Here is a 22,412-nt window from a genome sequence, read left to right as displayed (position 1 = left end):
ATTGTTGCAGGGTCAAATGAACGGTTGTGATATGATTAAATTTACTTACACACACACACACAAAGTTATCAGTATCACATCAAGGTATATTTCAAGATTTATAAAGTTGTTCAAAGTAGTTTATTACAACTTCAACCAAAAAGTTATGTTTATCAAATAATGTATTAACAGTTTGTTAACTAATTGTAAAACTGTTAACCCAGTTATGCAGTTATTTTATACAGATTTTACCATGATCTGATTGGATAGTGTAATCATTTCAATCTCGATATTCTGTGAAACTTCGCCCTGATTGGATAAAGAGCTCATAAATCAATGGCGCTGACTCCGCCCCGTATGGTCGTAGTTCTGCCAGAGACGGAAGAGCCAGCGAGACACCCTAGTCGTAGATGGGTTTTTTTCTTTCTTTTTTTCTGTTTCAATAAACGTCTATATGAACTAAGTAGACCCGACCCAGCGGATATTCCGTTGGTGTCTATGAGAGACACACCCAGTTAAGAAGACCGGAACTGACATTTTTGTTCTGTGATAAACGGTCTGAGTTAACTGTCTTCATTTATCCACCATCTTTGGTTCTGCTTTGAATACATTGCATGGAAATATTGCCACAAGCAATGTCCCGAGTGACGAGTGCGCACAGTACTGTTCCATCGCAACTTTGCTAGGATTCTTTTATGATTCTAAGTAACGGAATAGTTAGGCTAAGCGCTCATCTGTGGATACGTTGTAAGATTAACTTTTCTTAATATTTGCTTGTAGAAATACATTTCCCTTGTTTTCAGTCGTTTGAGAAGTCTACGCTTAGGATAACTTTGTCTTGCTACCCAGACGTAAGTTAACCCCGTTTTTTTTTTTACATTTTAAAACATTTAAAACTTAAGTGGGATTGTGAAATTATTAATTAACATGCCTTTTTCGATAGGTTCTATAATTTCAATTTGAATGTGTGTTTTGTTGACAAAAGACAGAGTTTAGGATATCAATTCTAGGTGAAAATCTTCTGTAGGTCGAATAGATCCAAACCTATATAAAGCAATGAATGGAAGATAGGATATTTATGCTCAACTTCAAGAGGCCAAAAGGGTCTGGTTGACCAACTAAGCTGTCCTTTAATTTAAAGTTGAAAAATCATTCAAGTTTCAAGCTATAGCTCATTTGGTCTCATTGGTTGCAAGAAAGAGCTGGACCAAAATATTTTTTCAAGGGAATGGATGTGCAATGGGTGATGTGTTAGCGCCATCTCGACCGCTATATTTGCTTGGCAAAGGTACAATTAGGCTACATTATGGACGGAGTAGGGCGACGTTTGTAATGACGTTTGCATTGATGTACATAGCCTGCTGTTGAAAATATCAACGGCCTTATACCACCATCCCCCTATTTAATCGGTTCTTATTTTCATGATGAGAACTTCTCACTAGTTAGTGATACTATCCTGTCCATGCAAGGTCCACACATGTGTGTCTGTGTGCGTGAGAGAAGAGAGATGATGTCTGGGCTCGTGATGCCAGGTTCACTTGTTAATGCCATCCTTGTTTTGACCAGATCACATCCAAGTGTGTGTGTGTGTGTGTGTGTGTGTGTGTGTGTGTGTGTGTGTGTGTGTGAGAGAGAGAGAGAGATACATGATGTCTCTGTTTGTCATACTAAAATAGATTGGAATTAATTTGTTGACACAGTGATATTTAAGTGTCCCTTTGAAGACTACTGTAAAACCCACTCACTGAGTGTCCCTTTGAAAACTACTGTAAAACCCACTCACTGAGTGTCCCTTTGAAGACTACTGTAAAACCCACTCACTGAGTGTCTCTTTGAAAACTACTGTAAAACCCACTCACTGAGTGTCCCTTTGAAGACTACTGTAAAACCCACTCACTGAGTGTCCCTTTGAAAACTACTGTAAAACCCACTCACTGAGTGTCCCTTTGAAAACTACTGTAGAACCCACTCACTGAGTGTCCCTTTGAAAACTACTGTAAAACCCACTCACTGAGTGTCCCTTTGAAAACTACTGTAAAACCCACTCACTGAGTGTCTCTTTCAAAACTACTGTAAAACCCACTCACTGAGTGTCTCTTTGAAAACTACTGTAAAACCCACTCACTGAGTGTCTCTTTGAAAACTACTGTAAAACCCACTCACTGAGTGTCCCTTTGAAAACTACTGTAAAACCCACTCACTGAGTGTCACTTTGAAAACTACTGTAAAACCCACTCACTGAGTGTCCCTTTGAAAACTACTGTAAAACCCACTCACTGAGTGTCCCTTTGAAAACTACTGTAAAACCCACTCACTGAGTGTCCCTTTGAAAACTACTGTAAAACCCACTCACTGAGTGTCCATTTGAAGACTACTGTAAAACCCACTCACTGAGTGTCCCTTTGAAAACTACTGTAAAACCCACTCACTGAGTGTCCCTTTGAAAACTACTGTAAAACCCACTCACTGAGTGTCCCTTTGAAGACTACTGTAAAACCCACTCACTGAGTGTCCCTTTGAAGACTACTGTAAAACCCACTCACTGAGTGTCCCTTTGAAAACTACTGTAAAACCCACTCACTGAGTGTCCCTTTGAAAACTACTGTAAAACCCACTCACTGAGTGTCCCTTTGAAGACTACTGTAAAACCCACTCACTGAGTGTCCCTTTGAAGACTACTGTAAAACCCACTCACTGAGTGTCCCTTTGAAGACTACTGTAAAACCCACTCACTGAGTGTCCCTTTGAAAACTACTGTAAAACCCACTCACTGAGTGTCTCTTTGAAAACTACTGTAAAACCCACTCACTGAGTGTCCCTTTGAAGACTACTGTAAAACCCACTCACTGAGTGTCTCTTTGAAAACTACTGTAAAACCCACTCACTGAGTGTCCCTTTGAAGACTACTGTAAAACCCACTCACTGAGTGTCCCTTTGAAGACTACTGTAAAACCCACTCACTGAGTGTCCCTTTGAAAACTACTGTAAAACTCACTCACTGAGTGTCTCTTTGAAAACTACTGTAAAACCCACTCACTGAGTGTCCCTTTGAAGACTACTGTAAAACCCACTCACTGAGTGTCTCTTTGAAAACTACTGTAAAACCCACTCACTGAGTGTCCCTTTGAAGACTACTGTAAAACCCACTCACTGAGTGTCACTTTGAAAACTACTGTAAAACCCTCTCACCCTTTAATAACTACACTGATCTTTAAATATAAATGCAACATGCAACAATTTGCATTTTACTGAGTTATAGTTCATTTAAGGAAATCAGTCACTTGAAATATATTCATTTGGCCCTAATCTATGAATTTCACATGACTGGGAATACAAATCCTTTTATTTATTCATCGAGGCAACTCAGTTAAGAACACATTCTTATTTACAATTGCGGCCAAACCCTCCCCTAACCCGGACGATGCTGGGTCAATTGTGCGCCGCCCTATGGGACTCCCGATCACGGCCCGTTGTAATACCAAACCAGGGTCTGTAGTTTCCTGTCCTGCTAAGCATTCAAAATGTAAAGAGTACTTCTGTATGTCAGGGAAAATGTACAGAGTAAAACGTACATCATTTTATTTTGGAGTGTAGTGAAATAAAAGTAAAACTTGTTAAAAATACGAATTGCAACGTACAGATACCCCAAAAATTCTACTTAAGTAGTACTTTAAAGTATTTTTTACTGAAGTACTTTACACTACTGAAAACCAGTCAGTATCTGGTCTGACCACCATTTGTCTCATGCAGCTTGACACATCTCCTTCACATAGAGTTGATCAGGCTGTTGATTGTGGCATGTGGAATGTTGACTCACTCCTCTTCAATGGCTGTGTGAAGTCGCTGGATATTGGCCGGAACTGGAACACGTTGATCCAGAGCATCCCAAACATGCTCAATGGTTGACATGTCTGATGAGTACGCAGGCCATGGAAGAACTGGGACATTTTCAGCTTCCATGGGGCCATGCATTATGCTGAAACATGAGGTGATTGCGTCGAATGAATGGCATGACAATGGGCCACAGGATCTCCTCATGGTATGTCTTCGCATTCAAATTGCCATCGATAAAATGCAATTGTGTTAGTTGTTCGTAGCTTATGCCTGCCCATACCATAACCCCACCACCACCATGGGGCACTCTGTTCACAGTGTTGACATCAGCAAAACGCTCGCCCACATGTCTCACATCTGCCAGGTACAGTTGAAACCGCGATTCATCCGTGAAGAGCACACTTGTTCAGCGTGCCAGTGGCCATCGAAGATGAGCATTTGCCCACTGAAGTCGGTTACCCAGGTGAGGACGACGAGCTGCGCTGAGAGGACACAGTCATTCTTTGGTTGTGCAAACCCACAGTTTCCTCAGCTGTCTGGGTGGCTGGTCTCAGACGATCCCGCAGTTGAAGAAGTCGGATGTGGAGGTCCTTGTCTGGCGTGGTTACACATGATCTGCTGTTGTGAGGCCGGGTTGGACGTACTGCCAAATTCTCTAAAAGATGTGCTTTATGATAGAGAAATTAACGTGATATTTTCTGGGAAGAGATCCGGTGGTCATTCCTGCAGTCAGCATGACAATTGCACATCTGTGGCATTGTGTTGTGTGACAAAAACTGCACATTTTAGAATGGCCTTTTATTGACCCCCAGCACAAGGTGCACCTGTGTAATGATCATGCTGTTTAATCAGCTTATTGATATGCCACCCCTGTCATGTGGATGGATGATCTTGGCAAAGGAGAAATGCTCACTAACAGGGATGTAAACAAATCTGTGCAAAACATTTGAGAGAAATAATTCTGCTTATGGAACAATTTTTTGAGATATTTTATTTGAGCTCATGAAACATGGGACCAACACTTTACTTGTTGCGTTTGTATTTTTTGTTCAGTGTACTTTACAACCCATTCACTGCATCATAAGACTCCCTCTCCTTTTGGTGATACCCACTGACTGAACTGTTTAAAAAGTGTAGGTTATATACATCCTATGTACAGTGGGGCCAATTGTGCAAGTTCTCCCACTTAAAAAGATGAGAGAGGCCTGTAATTTTCATCATAGGTACACTTCAACTATGACGGACAAAATGAGAAGAAAAAAATCCAGAAAATCACATTGTAGGATTTTTAATGAATTTATTTGCAAATTATGGTGGAAAATAAGTATTTGGTCACCTACAAACAAGCAAGATTTCTGGCTCTCACAGACCTGTAACTTCTTCTTTAAGAGTGGCTGACTAAATACTTTTTTGCCCCACTGTACGTCTACATATCTTTTGCTTGCTTTGACATTTATAGGATTTGTGGAGAGTTTAGTAACCAGTTTGGATTTTTTTATTTAACTAGGTAAGTCAGTTAAGAACAAATTCTTATTTATAATGATGGCCTAGGAACAGTGGGTTAACTGGTCTAGGAACAGTGGGTTAACTGGCCTAGGAACAGTGGGTTAACTGGCCTAGGAACAGTGGGTTAACTGCCTGTTCAGGAGCAGAACGACAGATTTTTACCTTGTCAGCTCGGGGGATTCGATCCAGCAACCTTTCAGTTACTGGCCCAACGCTCTGTCGAATGTGTTTGGAATCTTCCTAAATGTGTAACGCTGTGGAGGTGTAGTAGATGGAATTTTATTTAATTAAATGTAAAACTAATATATTGTTTTTATGCATGGCTGAACATCAACATCTAACTTTAACATTATACGTTTGAGGTTTATTTTCAAAAGCAAAAGTTATATACTTTTATGCTCCTTCATCTTGAGGTTTTTTGTTTTAAATGTTAACTAGATATCAGTGATGTCATAGTCCGTATGACACTCATTATGTTTTAAATGTTAACTATATGTCAGTGATGTCATAGTCCGTATGACACTCATTATGTTTTAAATGTTAACTAGATATCAGTGATGTCATAGTCCGTATGACACTCATTATGTTTTAAATGTTAACTATATGTCAGTGATGTCATAGTCCGTATGACACTCATTATGTTTTAAATGTTAACTAGATATCAGTGACGTCATAGTCCGTATGACACTCATTATGTTTTAAATGTTAACTATATGTCAGTGATGTCATAGTCCGTATGACACTCATTATGTTTTAAATGTTAACTACATATCAGTGATGTCATAGTCCGTATGACACTCATTATGTTTTAAATGTTAACTACATATCAGTGACGTCATAGTCCGTATGACACTCATTATGTTTTAAATGTTAACTATATGTCAGTGATGTCATAGTCCGTATGACACTCATTATGTTTTAAATGTTAACTACATATCAGTGATGTCATAGTCCGTATGACACTCATTATGTTTTAAATGTTAACTACATATCAGTGACGTCATAGTCCGTATGACACTCATTATGTTTTAAATGTTAACTATATATATCAGTGATGTCATAGTCCGTATGACACTCATTATGTTTTAAATGTTAACTAGATATCAGTGATGTCATAGTCCGTATGACACTCATTATGTTTTAAATGTTAACTATATATATCAGTGATGTCATAGTCCGTATGACACTCATTATGTTTTAAATGTTAACTACATATCAGTGATGTCATAGTCTGTATGACACTCATTATGTTTTAAATGTTAACTATATATATCAGTGATGTCATAGTCCGTATGACACTCATTATGTTTTAAATGTTAACTATATGTCAGTGATGTCATAGTCCGTATGACACTCATTATGTTTTAAATGTTAACTAGATATCAGTGATGTCATAGTCCGTATGACACTCATTATGTTTTAAATGTTAACTACATATCAGTGATGTCATAGTTCGTATGACACTCATTATGTTTTAAATGTTAACTATATATCAGTGATGTCATAGTCCGTATGACACTCATTATGTTTTAAATGTTAACTACATATCAGTGATGTCATAGTCCGTATGACACTCATTATGTTTTAAATGTTAACTACATATCAGTGATGTCATAGTCCGTATGACACTCATTATGTTTTAAATGTTAACTACATATCAGTGATGTCATAGTCCGTATGACACTCATTATGTTTTAAATGTTAACTACATATCAGTGATGTCATAGTCCGTATGACACTCATTATGTTTTAAATGTTAACTACATATCAGTGATGTCATAGTCCGTATGACACTCATTATGTTTTAAATGTTAACTACATATCAGTGATGTCATAGTCCATATGACCTTCAAGATGTTTTTAATCACCACATCAAGTGAATCACAAGATGAAGCCTTCACTGTCTAAACATAAAATCTCGTGGGTCGGAGGGCGGTGCTCTGGATCTCTCCTTCCTCTGTGAAGTTGAGCTGAATGTATTCCATCAGCTTCTGTGTAGCGGCCTGGCATAGAGACATGTCTCCTCTGGTACCTCTGCAGCCGCCGCTGTTGACCGTGCTGCCACCGACCGTGCTGCCACTGACCGCGCTGCAGGCATCCTCCTCGTGTTCTGACTCCTGGGATACAGTTGGAGTTACCAACACTGGATTGAAGTATCACTCCACAATATTACAGAGACTGACAATAGATCATACAGATTTCAGAACCACATTGTGGACCACCGATAGACTTTAGAGAAACAATCACAGTAGGCACTCGTAGTACAGTATGTCATTGATGTCAGCTATAAGAAATGACATCACCCACACGTGTATGCAAAAACAGACCTGGTACGAGTCCTGGTCTGGGTTTCTGCTGGTGGTGGACTGCTGGTCTGGGTCTCCATAGTGGTCCTCGTACCGGGTCTGGGCCACCAGGAGCCAGTACTCCAGTAGATGGATGTGGCTCAGGGCGTTCTCCTGGGTGATGGGCATCGTGGCTGGGGCTGGGCCGGACCAGAGCCAGAGGTAATATGTACATGTAGGTAGAGTTATTAAAATGACTATGCATAGATAATAACAGAGAGTAGCAGTGGAATAAAAGAGTGTGTGGGGGGGGGGGGGGGGGGGGGGGGTGTGTGATGCAAATAGTCTGAGTAGCCATTTGATTAGATGTTCAGGAGTCTAATGGCTTGAGGGTAGAAGCTGTTTCGAAGCCTCTTGGACCTGTGTAAGTGACTGAACAGTCTGATAGATCATGGCTTTAGTACTGCAAGGTTTGGACTCAGGATTTGTCATAGTGGGGAGGGAAGAGCATGGATGGTCATATTTATGTTTGTCTGTTTCCCTCCACCATCTGAGTAAACTCAACAGGATATTCAGTTGTCTGTTTCCCTCCACCATCTGACTATTTAGCTCCCCAATCAGTGATAATAACATAGTGACTGTGGTGTAGCAGCTAAGGTTGAGTTGACAGTCACAAGGTCCAGGGTTCAAGCCCCAGTTGGGACTACGCCCTGACTTTTCTAAAAATATGAGCTCTGTCTGGAGGCCTCCAGCTTGTTCATACCCTCGGTTTCCCAAAACGACAACACCAAAACTGTCCTCTTTTATCCCACAATATCAGACTGCATCAGAACATGATCACATGCTGAAGGCCAGAAAGCTCAGGATGCTGGATCTATTATTTTCTATTTATAAACATAGGAAGTGTTGTTGTATTTATAAACAGGAAGTATTGTTGTATTTATAAACATAGGAAGCGTTGTTGTATTTATAAACAGGAAGTGTTGTTGTATTTATAAACATAGGACATATTGTTGTATTTATAAACAGGAAGTATTGTTGTATTCATAAACATAGGAAGCGTTGTTGTATTTATAAACAGGAAGTGTTGTTGTATTTATAAACAGGAAGTGTTGTTGTATTCATAAACATAGGAAGCGTTGTTGTATTTATAAACAGGAAGTGTTGTTGTATTTATAAACATAGGAAGTGTTGTTGTATTTATAAACAGGAAGTGTTGTTGTATTTATAAACATAGGAAGTGTTGCTGTATTTATAAACATAGGAAGTGTTGTTGTATTTATAAACAGGAAGTGTTGTATTTATAAACATAGGAAGTATCGTTGTATTTACAGGCCAAACAGAGGAAGTGGACGATTGGGACAGCAACAAGACGATACTTCATTGGTACTACAGGAACTTTCATAGGAAGCAAAGATGGCCCGAAATAGAGATGCGCTTGGTTTGACATGTTTACCTGTGACTCAATTAGCCCCAGATCTGTTTGATAGATCTGTCACGCCAATAGCCATGTCTGTGCTGTCTTGTCAACTATGGCCATGATCAGGCTGTGACATAATGGCTTCCAACGGAGAAAGATGAGGCTAACCAATGAGAGCACGCCTTCCTCACACTATAGACAGGTTTTACACTGCTTTCAGAAGTATTCAGATCCCTTGACTTTTTCCACATTTAGTTAAATCTTTTTTCCCCCTCATCAATCTACACTAAACACAATACCCCGCAATGACAAAGCAAGAACAGTTTTTTTGCAAATTTATTGAAAATAAAACTGATATCACATTTACACGAGTATTCAGACCCTTTACTCAGTACTTTGTTTATAAGCACCTTTGGCAGCGATTACAGCCTCAAGTCTTCTTGGGTATGGCGCTACCAGCTTGGCACACCTGTATTTGGGGAGTTTCTCCCATTCTTCTTTGCAGATCCCCTCAAGCTCTGTCTGGTTGAATGGGGAGCGCTTCTGCACAGCTATTTTCAGATCTCCCCAGAGATGTTAGATTGGGTTCAAGTCCGGGTTCTGGCTGAGCCACTCAAGGACATTCAGAGACTTGCCTCTCTGGAGCAGGTTTTCATCAAGGATCTCTCTGTTCTTTGCTCCATTCATCTTTCCCTTGATCCTGACTAGTCTCCCAGTCCCTGCCACTGAAAAACACCCCCACAGCATGATGCTACCACCACCGTGCTTCACCACCGTGCTTCACCACCGTGCTTCACCACCATGCTTCACCGTATGGATGGTGACAGGTTTCCTCCAGATGTGACGTTTGGCATTCAGGCCAAAGAGTTCAATCTTGGTTTCATCAGACCAGAGAATCTTGTTTTCTCATGGTCTGAGAGTCCTTCAGGTGTGATGGGTTCTGACTTCTAAATTTGAAAATACCTTATTCATGTCACTGAGAGAGAGAATGTAGAATGTTTATGTTCTGTCAGAACATGTTATTGTTAGACATCAGGCATCCTATGAAAAGGAGAAGTGCCACCGTTTGGTACAAGTCAACAGGACAGCCGTGAGTTGGGGAGGAGTGAGGAATTTGGGCCGAGGAAGAACAGGCATCACTGAAGTTCTGCCTAGCAACAGAGATGTATTGGCTGTCCAGATGTGTAAGGAGAAGACGAAGCATAGGAGGAAGGTTTAAATACCAGTGCTTGTGTAAATACGTCTTTGTAGGTTCAGATGTCTGACCCATTGGGTGAATAAACTTGGTTTGAGCGTTACCTAGTTGTCCGTTAGGTTCTAAATAGATAAAGTAAAAACTAACAGGTGCCTTTTGGTAAACTCCAAGCAGGCTGTCATGTGCCTTTTTACTGAGTAGTGGATTCCGTCTGACAACTCTACCATAAAGGCCTGATTGGTGGAGGGCTGCAGAGATGGTAGTCCTTCTGGAAGGTTCTCCCATCTCCACAGAGGAACTCTGGAGCTCTGTCAGAGAGACTATCTGGTTATTGGTTGATTCCTCAGTTTTGCCTGGTGGCCAGCTCTAGAAAGAGTCTTGGTATTTCCAAACTTCTTCCATTTAAGAATGATGGAGGCCACTGTGTTCTTGGGGACCTTCAATGATGCAGACATTTTTTGCTACTCTTCCCCAGATCTGTGCCTCGACACAATCCTGTCGACCTCATGGCTTGGTTTTTGTGTGTGTGTCCCCAACTGTGGGACCTTATATAGGCAGGTGTGTGCCTTTCCAAATCATGTCCAATTAATTGAATGTACCACAGGTGGACTTCAATCAAGTTGTTGAAACATCAAGGATGATCAATGGAAACAGGATGCACCTGAGCTCAATTTCGAGTCTCATAGCAAATGGTCTGAAAACTTATGTAAATAAGGTATCTGTTTTTGTTTTTTTAAAGAATTTGCACAAAACAATCTAAAAACTTGTTTTCACTTTGTCATTATGGTGTATTGTGATGTCATTATGGGGTATTGTGATGCCATTATGGGGTATTGTGATGTCATTATGGGGTATTGTGATGTCATTATGGGGTATTGTGATGCCATTATGGGGTATTGTGATGTCATTATGGGGTATTGTGGTGTCATTATGGGGTATTGTGTGTGGATTGATGAGGGGAAAAAATGATTTAATCTATTTTATAATAAGGCTGTAATAAAACAACATGTGGAAAAGGGGGTCTGAATACTTTCCGAAGGCACTGTATTGTTTTATAAGATCATCTTTGAGAACTAACAATCACCAAAATATAAACTAGACTGAGAGAATCTAAATTTCAGAAAATGCCATGGCATGGGCACAACCCCCATTAATTTTGATATAATGTTTGAGTCACTCAGATAGCATAAGAATACAGCATAAGCCATGACAAAATGTGTAGAATTGAAGAACATTTGCTTTAAAACGGCACATTTTATCTCAGTCAAATGGCAAAATGTGTAGAATTGCACACCCACTACCAAAACCCACGAGTGACAAGATACAACATATATTTTGAGTATTTTGAGTATTTTGAGGTTTTTCAATGAGGTAAAAGCTAATCTATATTTCAAATGGTGTCAACATAATTACGTTTTTATTCATTTCCGGGTAGAATCTCCTTTTTAAAAAGTCACCAGTCGTTCTCAAGGGAGCATGCCCTTCGGACACCCCCAGTTTTCAGAACGTCTGACTGTAGTCCTGAACAACTTTCAGGCCACCTCTCTCTCTATCTATTCAACCAACGGCAAAGTCCTTTTAAACCTCGTTCAATCAAACCTGTCTATGGACAATGACACAGATCATCCAAACACAGGAACCCCTACAACTGTCTGGCCTAAATCCTGCAGAACTGCCCTCCAACAACCCACAAACCTTAAAGCCAAACCTAAACATAACCCTGCAGCAGCCCACATTCTGAAAATGTAACCCTGCAGCAGCCCACATTCTGAAAACTTAACCCTGTAGCAACCCACATTCTGAAAACTTAACCCTGCAGCAGCCCACATTCTGAAAACTTAACCCTGCAGCAACCCACATTCTGAAAACGTAACCCTGCAGCAACCCACATTCTGAAAACGTAACCCTGCAGCAGCCCACATTCTGAAAACGTAACCCTGCAGCAACCCACATTCTGAAAACGTAACCCTGCAGCAGCCCACATTCTGAAAACGTAACCCTGCAGCAACCCACATTCTGAAAACTTAACCCTGCAACAGCCCACATTCTGAAAACGTAACCCTGCAACAACCCACGTTCTGAAAACTTAACCCTGCAACAACCCACATTCTGAAAACGTAACCCTGCAGCAGCCCACATTCTGAAAACGTAACCCTGCAGCAACCCACATTCTGAAAACGTAACCCTGCAGCAACCCACATTCTGAAAACGTAACCCTGCAGCAGCCCACATTCTGAAAACGTAACCCTGCAACAACCCACATTCTGAAAACGTAACCCTGCAGCAACCCACATTCTGAAAACGTAACCCTGCAACAACCCACATTCTGAAAACTTAACCCTGCAACAGCCCACATTCTGAAGACGTAACCCTGCAACAACCCACATTCTGAAAACTTAACCCTGCAGCAACCCACATTCTGAAAACTTAACCCTGCAGCAGCCCACATTCTGAAAACTTAACCCTGCAGCAACCCACATTCTGAAAACTTAACCCTGCAACAGCCCACATTCTGAAAACTTAACCCTGCAGCAACCCACATTCTGAAAACTTAACCCTGCAACAACCCACATTCTGAAAACTTAACCCTGCAGCAACCCACAGTCTGAAAATGTAACCCTGCAACAACCCACGTTCTGAAAACTTAACCCTGCAGCAGCCCAGAACATTTCAGTATAAACACTTTCCCTTGTGTTAGTTGTGGACTGTCTGTTATGGACTTAAGCAATGCAGCTGTTGGTTCATAAATGTACAGTCTATCATATTCTTCAATTGAAAACAGGTCTAAGAAACACAATTCCCTTGTCCCTATTTGTCAGGTCAAATATCCCTGGACCAGAAAAACGTTCTCAGACAACATAACATATAAAGAAAGTAGCTCTCTGTAGAAGCTTCTCTTTTCTCTTTACACTTCAGCGGGACAATAGCAGGAGCAAGAAAAGAGCATTGCTTTTGTTTGAAGAGTACAATCTTTTCTGCCCACCAGGCCAGCGTCAAAACACTGTCCGCCACTGACCGCCTCCAAACAGCTACCGAAGCACGGCTCATTGAGCTGTAGACCAGAGTGTCCTGGCCTCTGCTATCGACCCAGCCCAGGCCAGGCTATAACCCAGCCCACGCTGGGACGTGAACCCAAAGAACCTCCTCCCTACCTCCCTCCACCCACGGCTTTTCCTTCTAGCGCTTGTTATTTTTCTGGGGGGGGGGGGGACGTGGTGTTCTTCACTCTTTCCGGTGTAAACATTTGAGAAGTCAGCTTTTTCCCTTGGTGAAATGTATTAGTACAGTGTTAGGACATTGAAAGACAGTGTTTGTGTCTTTTGTGTACCTTTGGTGACATAATATAGCAACTGCATGATCTCTCTTCACAGGCAGGAAGTAGAGCTACAGGTGAGCCAGACACGGAGCAGCAGAGAGAGAGACAGCTTGTTGAATTGGAAGCTGAACTAGGGCTACAGTGAACCAAGACACGGAGCAGCAGAGAGAGAGACAGTTTGTTGAATTGGAAGCTGAACTAGGGCTACAGTGAACCAAGACACGGAGCTGCATGGAGAGAGACAGCTTGTTGAATTGGAAGCTGAACTAGGGCTACAGGTGAGCAAGACACGGAGCAGCAGAGAGAGAGACAGCTTGTTGAATTGGAAGCTGAACTAGGGCTACAGTGAACCAAGACACAGAGCTGCAGTGAGATAGTTTTTTACCCAGCTAGCACATAACGTGCTGAGAACCATATGTTTGGTAAGAGCGTGATTGTCCTTTTAGTTATTTTTGCATACAACCTTTCCACAACGTTCTGGGAATGGTGCAGGATACCCAGCTAGCACTTCATCTTCTAAGAGCCATGTGTCTTAAGTGGGAATTTCTGTACTTAAGCATAACATTTCCTACAGGTTTCCTCGTGGTTCTATTTAAAGTCATGTTCTCAGAACGTTCAGGGAAACGTTAAGAAACAAAGTTCTTCTGTGGGAATATTAGTACTTCAGCGTAACGTTTTCTGCAGGTTTCCTCATGGTTCTATTTAAAGTCGGGTTCTCAGAACATTAAGAAAACGTTAGTAACGTTCTAAGAATGTTGTTTAAAAAGATATGTGACCGACCGGCTCCATTCGGTCTTAGGTAGCAAAATGCTAAATGTGTTTTTGTTTTTTACATTGGATAAAAATAGAGACTCAGAGCTAGAAAATAGTATGTCATACTCTACAGTTGAGGAACAAGGGGAAAGTCATGAGTCACGGTCATGGGTGCATCTCAGCCATGCTCAAGGTACTAAACGATATCATAACCGCCATTGATAAAAGACAGAACTGTGCAGCCGTCTTCATCGACCTGGCCAAGGCTTTCGACTTTGTCAATCACCGTATTCTTATCGGTAGGCTCAACAGCCTTGGTTTCTCAAATGATTGCCTCGCCTGGTTCACCAACTAATTCGCAGACAGAATTCAGTGTGTCAAATCGGAGGGCCTGTTGTCCGGTTCTCTGGCAGTCTCTATGGAGGTGCCACAGGGTTCAATTCTCGGGCCGACTCTTTTCTCTGTATAAATCAATGATGTCGCTCTTGCTGCGGGTGATTCCTTGATCCATCTCTACGCATATGACACCATTCTGTATACATCTGGCACTTCTTTGGACACTGTGTTAATCTCTAGTAACTCCCCATCCCGGGTGCGGGAGCGTAATCATCGACTCACACTAATTAGCATAACGCAACGGACATAAAATATAGAAAATATTCCTATTCATGAAAATCACAAGTGAAATATATTGAGACACAGCTTAGCCTTTTGTTAATCACCCTGTCATCTCAGATTTTCAAAATATGCTTTACAGCCAAAGCTAGACAAGCATTTGTGTAAGTTTATCGATAGCCTAGCATAGCACTTTGTCCAGCTAGCAGCAGGTAACTTGGTCACGAAAATCAGAAAAGCAATCAAATTAAATTGTTTACCTTTGATGAGCTTCGGATGTTTTCACTCACGAGACTCCTAGTTAGATAGCCAATGTTTATTTTTTCCAAAAATATTATTTTTGTAGGCGAAATAGCTCCGTTTGTTCTTCACGTTTGTCTGAGAAATCGTCCGGAAATTGCAGTCACGAAAACGCCGAAAAATATTCCAAATTAGCTCCATAATATCGACAGAAATATGGCAAACGTTGTTTATAATCAATCCTCAAGGTGTTTTTCAAATATCTATTCGATAATATATCCACCGGGACAATTGTTTTTTCAGTAGGACCGATTGGAATAATGGCTACCTCTGTATTTTACGCGAGGATCACTCTGGGAGCCATCAGGTGACCAGTTGCGCAATGTAGCCGCTTACGGGTATTCTTCAACATAAATGCGTAAAACTACGTCACAATGCTGTAACGTTAGGTTAGCTGGCTAGCCAGTACAAATAATGACTGTATCATATATCTGACAATGTCTTTAGCTCATTTGTATTTATAAATAAACTCACAACAAGATCATTATTTACAAGAGCTAATTACACAAAATAGCTTACGTTTGTGAGTGAGATTAAATAAAAGCAGGGCTTTCTACCTGAGAATCCTGGAACTTGGACACTGTCTCGTTGGCCTAACGTTATATCCTAATTTGACTTTGGTGCAGGTCATGTTGTTCTTCACATTACCGTCTCTGGTAAACACACACTATATCAAATCAAATCTAAGTTTATTTGTCACATGCGCAGGATACACAAGGTGCAAACAGTACAGTGAAATGGCTACTTGCATAGTGGAGTCTTTTGTTTATACAAGTAGCTAGTTAGCTAGTTAGCTAAACAATGAACCATAATCCCAAATCCCGAATCTGCTGGTAGCTAATGCTAATCAACCAGCTAATTCAATATTAGCTAGCTAGCTAACATTAGGCTATAACTAGCAATGCAAATGGCTCTGAGATACGAATAATAGTACTACACAGATCATACATGTAATGTTAGCTAGCAAGGCAGTCAGCTAACATTAGCTAGCTAGCTAATAGTACACTTTAACTTGTAATGTAAACGACTCTGACAAAATTAGAAACCTGTAATATCTGAAAATGTAGCTAGCTAGACGCTCTTACCTGTATACACGGATGAACGCTTCTCCCTCTCTGTCACGGTTGCCATGGTTACCCTTAGTTTGAAGATGTAATCCAGAAACAGGTGTTTTATACAACAGCATTCTTCTGTGTGTTCTCTTTTCGGCTCCCCTGTGTATTTGCAATCAAATGGCAGAATTTTCTCATTCTCCATCGCGATCATACTCTGCTTCCACCGGGCATTCCACTGATTTCAAAACTCCGTCCTCCAGAAAGTGGAGAGCATCAGCAACACTTGCAGTTCTTTGTAATAACTTTCACAATAGTCACGCTAGAAAGGATTACCTACACATACAGTGCCTTTGGAAAGTATTCAGCAAAAACAGTTATTTTGACATTTTTGAAAATGTATTTAAAAAAAAAGGGAAATATTACATTTACTCAAGTATTTAGACCCTTTACTCAGTACTTTGTTGAAACACATTTGGCAGTGATTACAGTATCGAGGCATTCTTGGGTATGATGCTACAGGCTTGCCACAATTGTATTTGGGGAGTTTCTCCCATTCTTCTCTGCAGATCCTCTCAAGCTCTGTCAGGTTGGATGGGGAGCGTCGCTGCAGAGCTATTTTCAGGCCTCTCCAGAGATGTTCGATCGGGTTTAAGTCCGGGCTCTGGCTGGGCCACTCAAGGACATTCAGAGACTTGTCCCAAAGCCACTCCTCTGTTGTCTTGGCTGTGTGCTTAGGGTCGTTGTCCTGTTGCAAGGTGAACCTTCACGCCAGCCTGGTTGATTGGTTTACAAATCAATGTTTTTTTGTATCAAGACTGCCCAAATGTGCCTAATTTGTTTATGAATAACTTTTCATGTTCAAAATTGTGCACTCTCCTCAAACAATAGCATGGTTTTCTTTCACTGTAATAGCTACTGTAAATTGGACAGTGCAGTTAGATTAACAAGAATTTAAGCTTTCTGCCAATATCAGATATGTCTATGTCCTGGGAAATGTTCTTGTTACTTACAACCTCATGCTAATCACATTAGCCTACGTTAGCTCAACTGTCCCGTAGAAGGGACACCGATCCTGAAGAAGTTTTTTAAGGGCTTGTGAGTAAGCGTTTCATGGTGAGATCTACATCTGTTGTATTCGGCGCATGTGACAAATACAAATTGATTTGATCAATGCCTAAGCAAATTCATTTCCATGTGTCGTATCTGTGCTTGGAATTCAAAACGGTTAAACTAAGCCAGTCTTATTGAAACATGTTCTCAGAATCTTAATTTAATTACCCTCAAATAACAATGCAAGTTCCCAAAACAGGCAAAGTGTACCCTTCGTTCTCAGAACCAATGGGAAACCAAAAATGTATGTTCCCGCAACTTCCAAGGAACCAAATGTGCTAGCTGGGTATTTTTTCCACTGTGCCCCTCACTCTCCAGTCCAGTGCCATGATACTATAGCCAGGATGATATCATAGACTGACTGTACAACCACAGAGAATATCAATGGGAATATTAAACCAGTTTAAAGACCCTTTGTGACGTACGTCCATATTCCACTGTGCTTCTCAGCTCCTCCCTCTCCAGTCCAGTCCCCGTGATGTATTTGGCTGATTGCTTCTCAGCTCCTCCCTCTCCAGTCCAGTCCTGTGATGTATTTGGCTGATTGCTTCTCAGCTCCTCCCTCTCCAGTCCAGTCCCGTGATGTATTTGGCTGATTGCTTCTCAGCTCCTCCCTCTCCAGTCCAGTCCCGTGATGTATTTGTCTGATTTGCTTCTCAGCTCCTCCCTCTCCAGTCCAGTCCCATGATGTATTTGTCTGATTGCTTCTCAGCTCCCCCCTCTCCAGTCCAGTCCCGTGATGTATTTGGCTGATTGCTTCTCTGAGAAGCCAATATGGGTCAAGGCTCCATTTAGCCTAAATTGCAGCCAACCAAGTCACAGACTGTTCTTTCTGCTACCGCACAGTAAGCGGTACCGATGCAACATGTCTGAAACAACAGGAGCCTGAACAGCGTCTACCCCCAAGCCATAACACTACTAAATAGTTAATCAAATAGGTACCCAGACTATCTGCATCGAACCTCTTTGCACTAATGCTGCTGCTACTGTTTGTAATCTATCCTGTTGCCTTGTCACTTTATCCATACCTATATGTACATTATCTACCTCAATTATAACGCACCCCTGCACATCGACTCATCGAGTTGTTTACCAAGCATTTCCCTGTTAGTCTACACCTGTTGTTTACCAAGCATTTCACTGTTAGTCTACACCTGTTGTTTACCAAGCATTTCCCTGTTAGTCTACACCTGTTGTTTACCAAGCATTTCACTGTTAGTCTACACCTGTTGTTTACCAAGCATTTCCCTGTTAGTCTACACCTATTGTTTACCAAGCATTTCACTGCTAGTCTACACCTGTTGTTTACCAAGCATTTCCTTGTTAGTCTACACCTGTTGTTTACCAAGCATTTCCCTGTTAGTCTACACCTGTTGTTTACCAAGCATTTCACTGTTAGTCTACACCTGTTGTTTACCAAGCATTTCCCTGTTAGTCTACACCTGTTGTTTACCAAGCATTTCACTGTTAGTCTACAGCTGTTGTTTACCAAGCATTTCCCTGTTAGTCTACACCTGTTGTTTACCAAGCATTTCACTGTTAGTCTACACCTGTTGTTTACCAAACATTTCACTGTTAGTCTACACCTGTTGTTTACCAAACATTTCACTGTTAGTCTATACCTGTTGTTTACCAAGCATTTCACTGTTAGTCTACACCTGTTGTTTACCAAACATTTCACTGTTAGTCTATACCTGTTGTTTACCAAGCATTTCCCTGTTAGTCTACACCTGTTGTTGTTAGTCTACACACGTTGTTTACGAGGCAAATTACATTTTGTTCTTGGTGCAGCGGGAGGTTAATCTTATAACATGGGGCCTAATCACTTTTAAGCATGCACCCTGCAGATGTCAATCAACTAAGTGAATTGTAATAGAGAATTACTTCTTAGTCTCTTGTGACAGATGAGACATTGAAATGTTAGCTGTCCAGGCCAGCATGCAATATTTGGTTTTGGGTGCCGAGATTACTCACTCACCCCACTGCTCGTATGATCATTTTTTCTATGCTAGCTGTATGATCAGTTTTTCTATGCTAGCTGTATGATCAGCTTTTCTATGCTAGCTGTATGATCAGCTTTTCTATGCTAGCTGTATGATCAGCTTTTCTATGCTAGCTGTATGATCAGTTTTTCTATGCTAGCTGTATGATCAGCTTTTCTATGCTAGCCGTATGATAAGACGAGATATAAACAAACTTTCAGGCAGAGGCAGTATTCAACTTCCAACTCCGTTTAAAGCAGCAGGCAGAAGAAACAAAATGTTGCCATTTGGGGACCGGAGATGGACTATCTAGCTGAAACAGAGTCAGGAAGTAATTCTCCTGGTCTTTAATCTAGAAACTCTAACTGGGATGAATTGCATGCGTCTCGCCAAGCTTGAAAAATGCCAGAGCCGAGTGCATTTTGTTTTTCAAAGCTCTATGGTCCTAAACATCCTGAACTGAGAAGGAGAGGACTGATTCATCCATGGATCAGACATTACGGATATTATTTGGAATATACGTTTGCGTTGTAGTGACCGCTCTTTCCTTTGGATTTCTAAACATTACGCGACAAACAAACAGAGGTATTTTGAAAATAATCTTTATGGAACAAAAGGAACATTTGTTGTGTAACTGGGAGTCTCGTGAGTGAAAACATCCGAAGATCATCAAAGGTAAATGATTAATTTGATTGCTTTTCTGATTTGTGACCAAGCTACCTGATGCTAAGTGTACTTAATGTCTTGTCATGCGATCGATACATTTACACAAACGCTTGGATGGCTTTCGCTGTAAAGCATAATTTCTAAATCTGACACGACAGGTGGATTAACAAAAGGCTAAACTGTGTTTTGCAATATTGCACTTGTGATTTCATGAATATGAATATTTTTTAGTAATATTATTTGACTGGGGCGCTATGCTATTCAGCGGTTGCTGATGACAATTATCCCTCTTAAGGGATGGGTAGCGTCAGGAAGTTTTAAAGCTTGGTCGCAAATGGGTCTTCCAAATGGACAATGACCCCTAGCATACTTCCAAAGATGTGGCAAAATGGCTTAAGGACATCAAAGTAAAGGTATTGGAGTGGCCATCACAAAGCCCTGACCTCAATTCTATTGAAAATTTGTGGACAGAACATAAAAAGTGTGTGCGAACAAGGAGGCCTAAAACTCTGACTCAGTTACACCAGCTCTGTCAGGAGGAATTGGGCCAAAATGTACCTAATTTATTGTGGGAAGCTTGTGGAAGGCTACCCGAAACGTTTGATCCAAGTTAAACAATTTCAAGGCAATGCTACCAAATACTAATTGACTGTATGTAAACTTCTGACCAACTGGGAATGCGATGAAAGAAATAAAAGCTGAAATAAATAATTGTCTCTACTATTATTCTGACATTTCACATTCTTAATGGTGATCTTAACTGACCTGAGACGGGGAATTTTTACTAGGATTAAATGTCAGGAATTGTGTGAAAAACTGAGTTTAAATGTATTTGGCTAAGGTGTATGTAAAGGTTTGACTTCAACTGTATGTCTTGTGCTTCATCACAGCTGCTCACACACACACACACACACACACACACACACAGAGGTTGGAACCGAGGGCTGTGCAGCACCCCATGTTTAGAATGTTTAGACCACATGTCCAGCGTGGAAACCCTTCCGCTCGTATAGACGGTGCGGTGAGTTGAGAGAGCTAGTTATTTATGGACATGGTTAGACTAGGCAAGGTCTTTGTTCCTCTGGTCGTCTGGCTGCTTTCCAGGTAGTTACTCTCCTGCTGGGTAGCACATGCCCCTGTCTCTACTTCTCTCCTCTGCTCGGTCTCCTCCCGCCTTCCTCCTCCTCCTCTCGTTCATCAGCAAGACTTTACTAGTTGGGAGAAGTAGGACACAGGTCTCCTCCTGACCTTCCTCCTCCTCCTCCTCCTCTCGTCCATCATCGAGACTTCACTTGTCGGCACAGGTGGGCTGCAGGTGTGGTACTGAGGTTGTCCAGAAGTTACTACTAAAGGAGAATACCTTCCCGCCTGTGTTTGGTATAGAGGTGTTTTTATTGTGGGACGGTGTGATTTCAACAAGGCAATGAGCACCACACAGCACCGCTACCTCTCCACCTCATCCTCCTCTCCTTCCCCCTCCTCTACCAGCGCTTCAGCATGGCAATGTAGAGGTTGACAAGCTATAGCCAGTTCAGAATGCAGGGTAATACTGTGACTGATAGAGGTTGACAAGATATAGCCAGGTCAGAATGCAGGGTAATACTGTGACTGATAGAGGTTGACAAGCTATAGCCAGTTCAGAATGCAGGGTAATAATGTGACTGATAGAGGTTGACAAGTTATAGCCAGTTCAGAATGCAGGGTAATACTGTGACTGATAGAGGTTGACAAGCTATAGCCAGTTCAGAATGCAGGGTAATAATGTGACTGATAGAGGTTGACAAGTTATAGCCAGTTCAGAATGCAGGGTAATACTGTGACTGATAGAGGTTGACAAGTTATAGCCAGTTCAGAATGCAGGGTAATACTGTGACTGATAGAGGTTGACAAGATATAGCCAGTTCAGAATGCAGGGTAATAATGTGACTGATAGAGGTTGACAAGTTATAGCCAGTTCAGAATGCAGGGTAATACTGTGACTGATAGAGGTTGACAAGCTATAGCCAGTTCAGAATGCAGGGTAATAATGTGACTGATAGAGGTTGACAAGCTATAGCCAGTTCAGAATGCAGGGTAATAATGTGACTGATAGAGGTTGACAAGTTATAGCCAGTTCAGAATGCAGGGTAATACTGTGACTGATAGAGGTTGACAAGTTATAGCCAGTTCAGAATGCAGGGTAATACTGTGACTGATAGAGGTTGACAAGATATAGCCAGTTCAGAATGCAGGGTAATAATGTGACTGATAGAGGTTGACAAGTTATAGCCAGTTCAGAATGCAGGGTAATACTGTGACTGATAGAGGTTGACAAGCTATAGCCAGTTCAGAATGCAGGGTAATAATGTGACTGATAGAGGTTGACAAGCTATAGCCAGTTCAGAATGCAGGGTAAT

General features: G+C 41.2%; 2 protein-coding genes across 4 annotated transcripts in view; one reads left to right on the top strand and one right to left on the bottom strand.

Annotated features, from left to right (window-relative positions):
* The first annotated feature begins 336 nt into the window (after nt 1–336).
* Nucleotides 337–22,412, top strand: part of LOC110536484 (PDZ domain-containing protein 2) — a 291,837-nt gene continuing 269,761 nt past the window's right edge. For all 3 annotated transcript variants that reach the window (XR_016484730.1, XM_036936523.2, XM_090191267.1), the window contains exon 1: nt 337–830. The gene's annotated coding sequence lies outside the window, so the exon portion shown is untranslated. The remainder of the gene's footprint in view (nt 831–22,412) is intronic.
* Nucleotides 7,101–7,816, bottom strand: LOC149979898 (uncharacterized). The gene is made up of 2 exons (XM_090191268.1): nt 7,647–7,816; nt 7,101–7,436 (listed from the first exon to the last, which is right to left on the bottom strand). Exons 1-2 carry the CDS (start codon nt 7,791–7,793, stop codon nt 7,224–7,226), a joined length of 360 nt encoding a protein of 119 aa, XP_090047394.1. The 5' UTR covers nt 7,794–7,816; the 3' UTR covers nt 7,101–7,223.

Source organism: Oncorhynchus mykiss, chromosome 11, assembly GCF_057628025.1.
Source record: "Oncorhynchus mykiss isolate SJ-2025 chromosome 11, ASM5762802v1, whole genome shotgun sequence".
Lineage (NCBI taxonomy): Eukaryota > Metazoa > Chordata > Actinopteri > Salmoniformes > Salmonidae > Oncorhynchus > Oncorhynchus mykiss.
This window is presented reverse-complemented; position numbering and strand designations above follow the sequence as displayed.

Coding starts and splice junctions, on each gene's coding strand:
- LOC149979898 (XM_090191268.1), bottom strand. CDS start 7,793: ATGCCCATCACCCAGGAGAACGCCCTGAGCCACATCCATCTACTGGAG. Junction 7,437..7,646: donor CAGACCAGGACTCGTACCAG/GTCTGTTTTTGC, acceptor ACTGTATCCCAG/GAGTCAGAACACGAGGAGGA.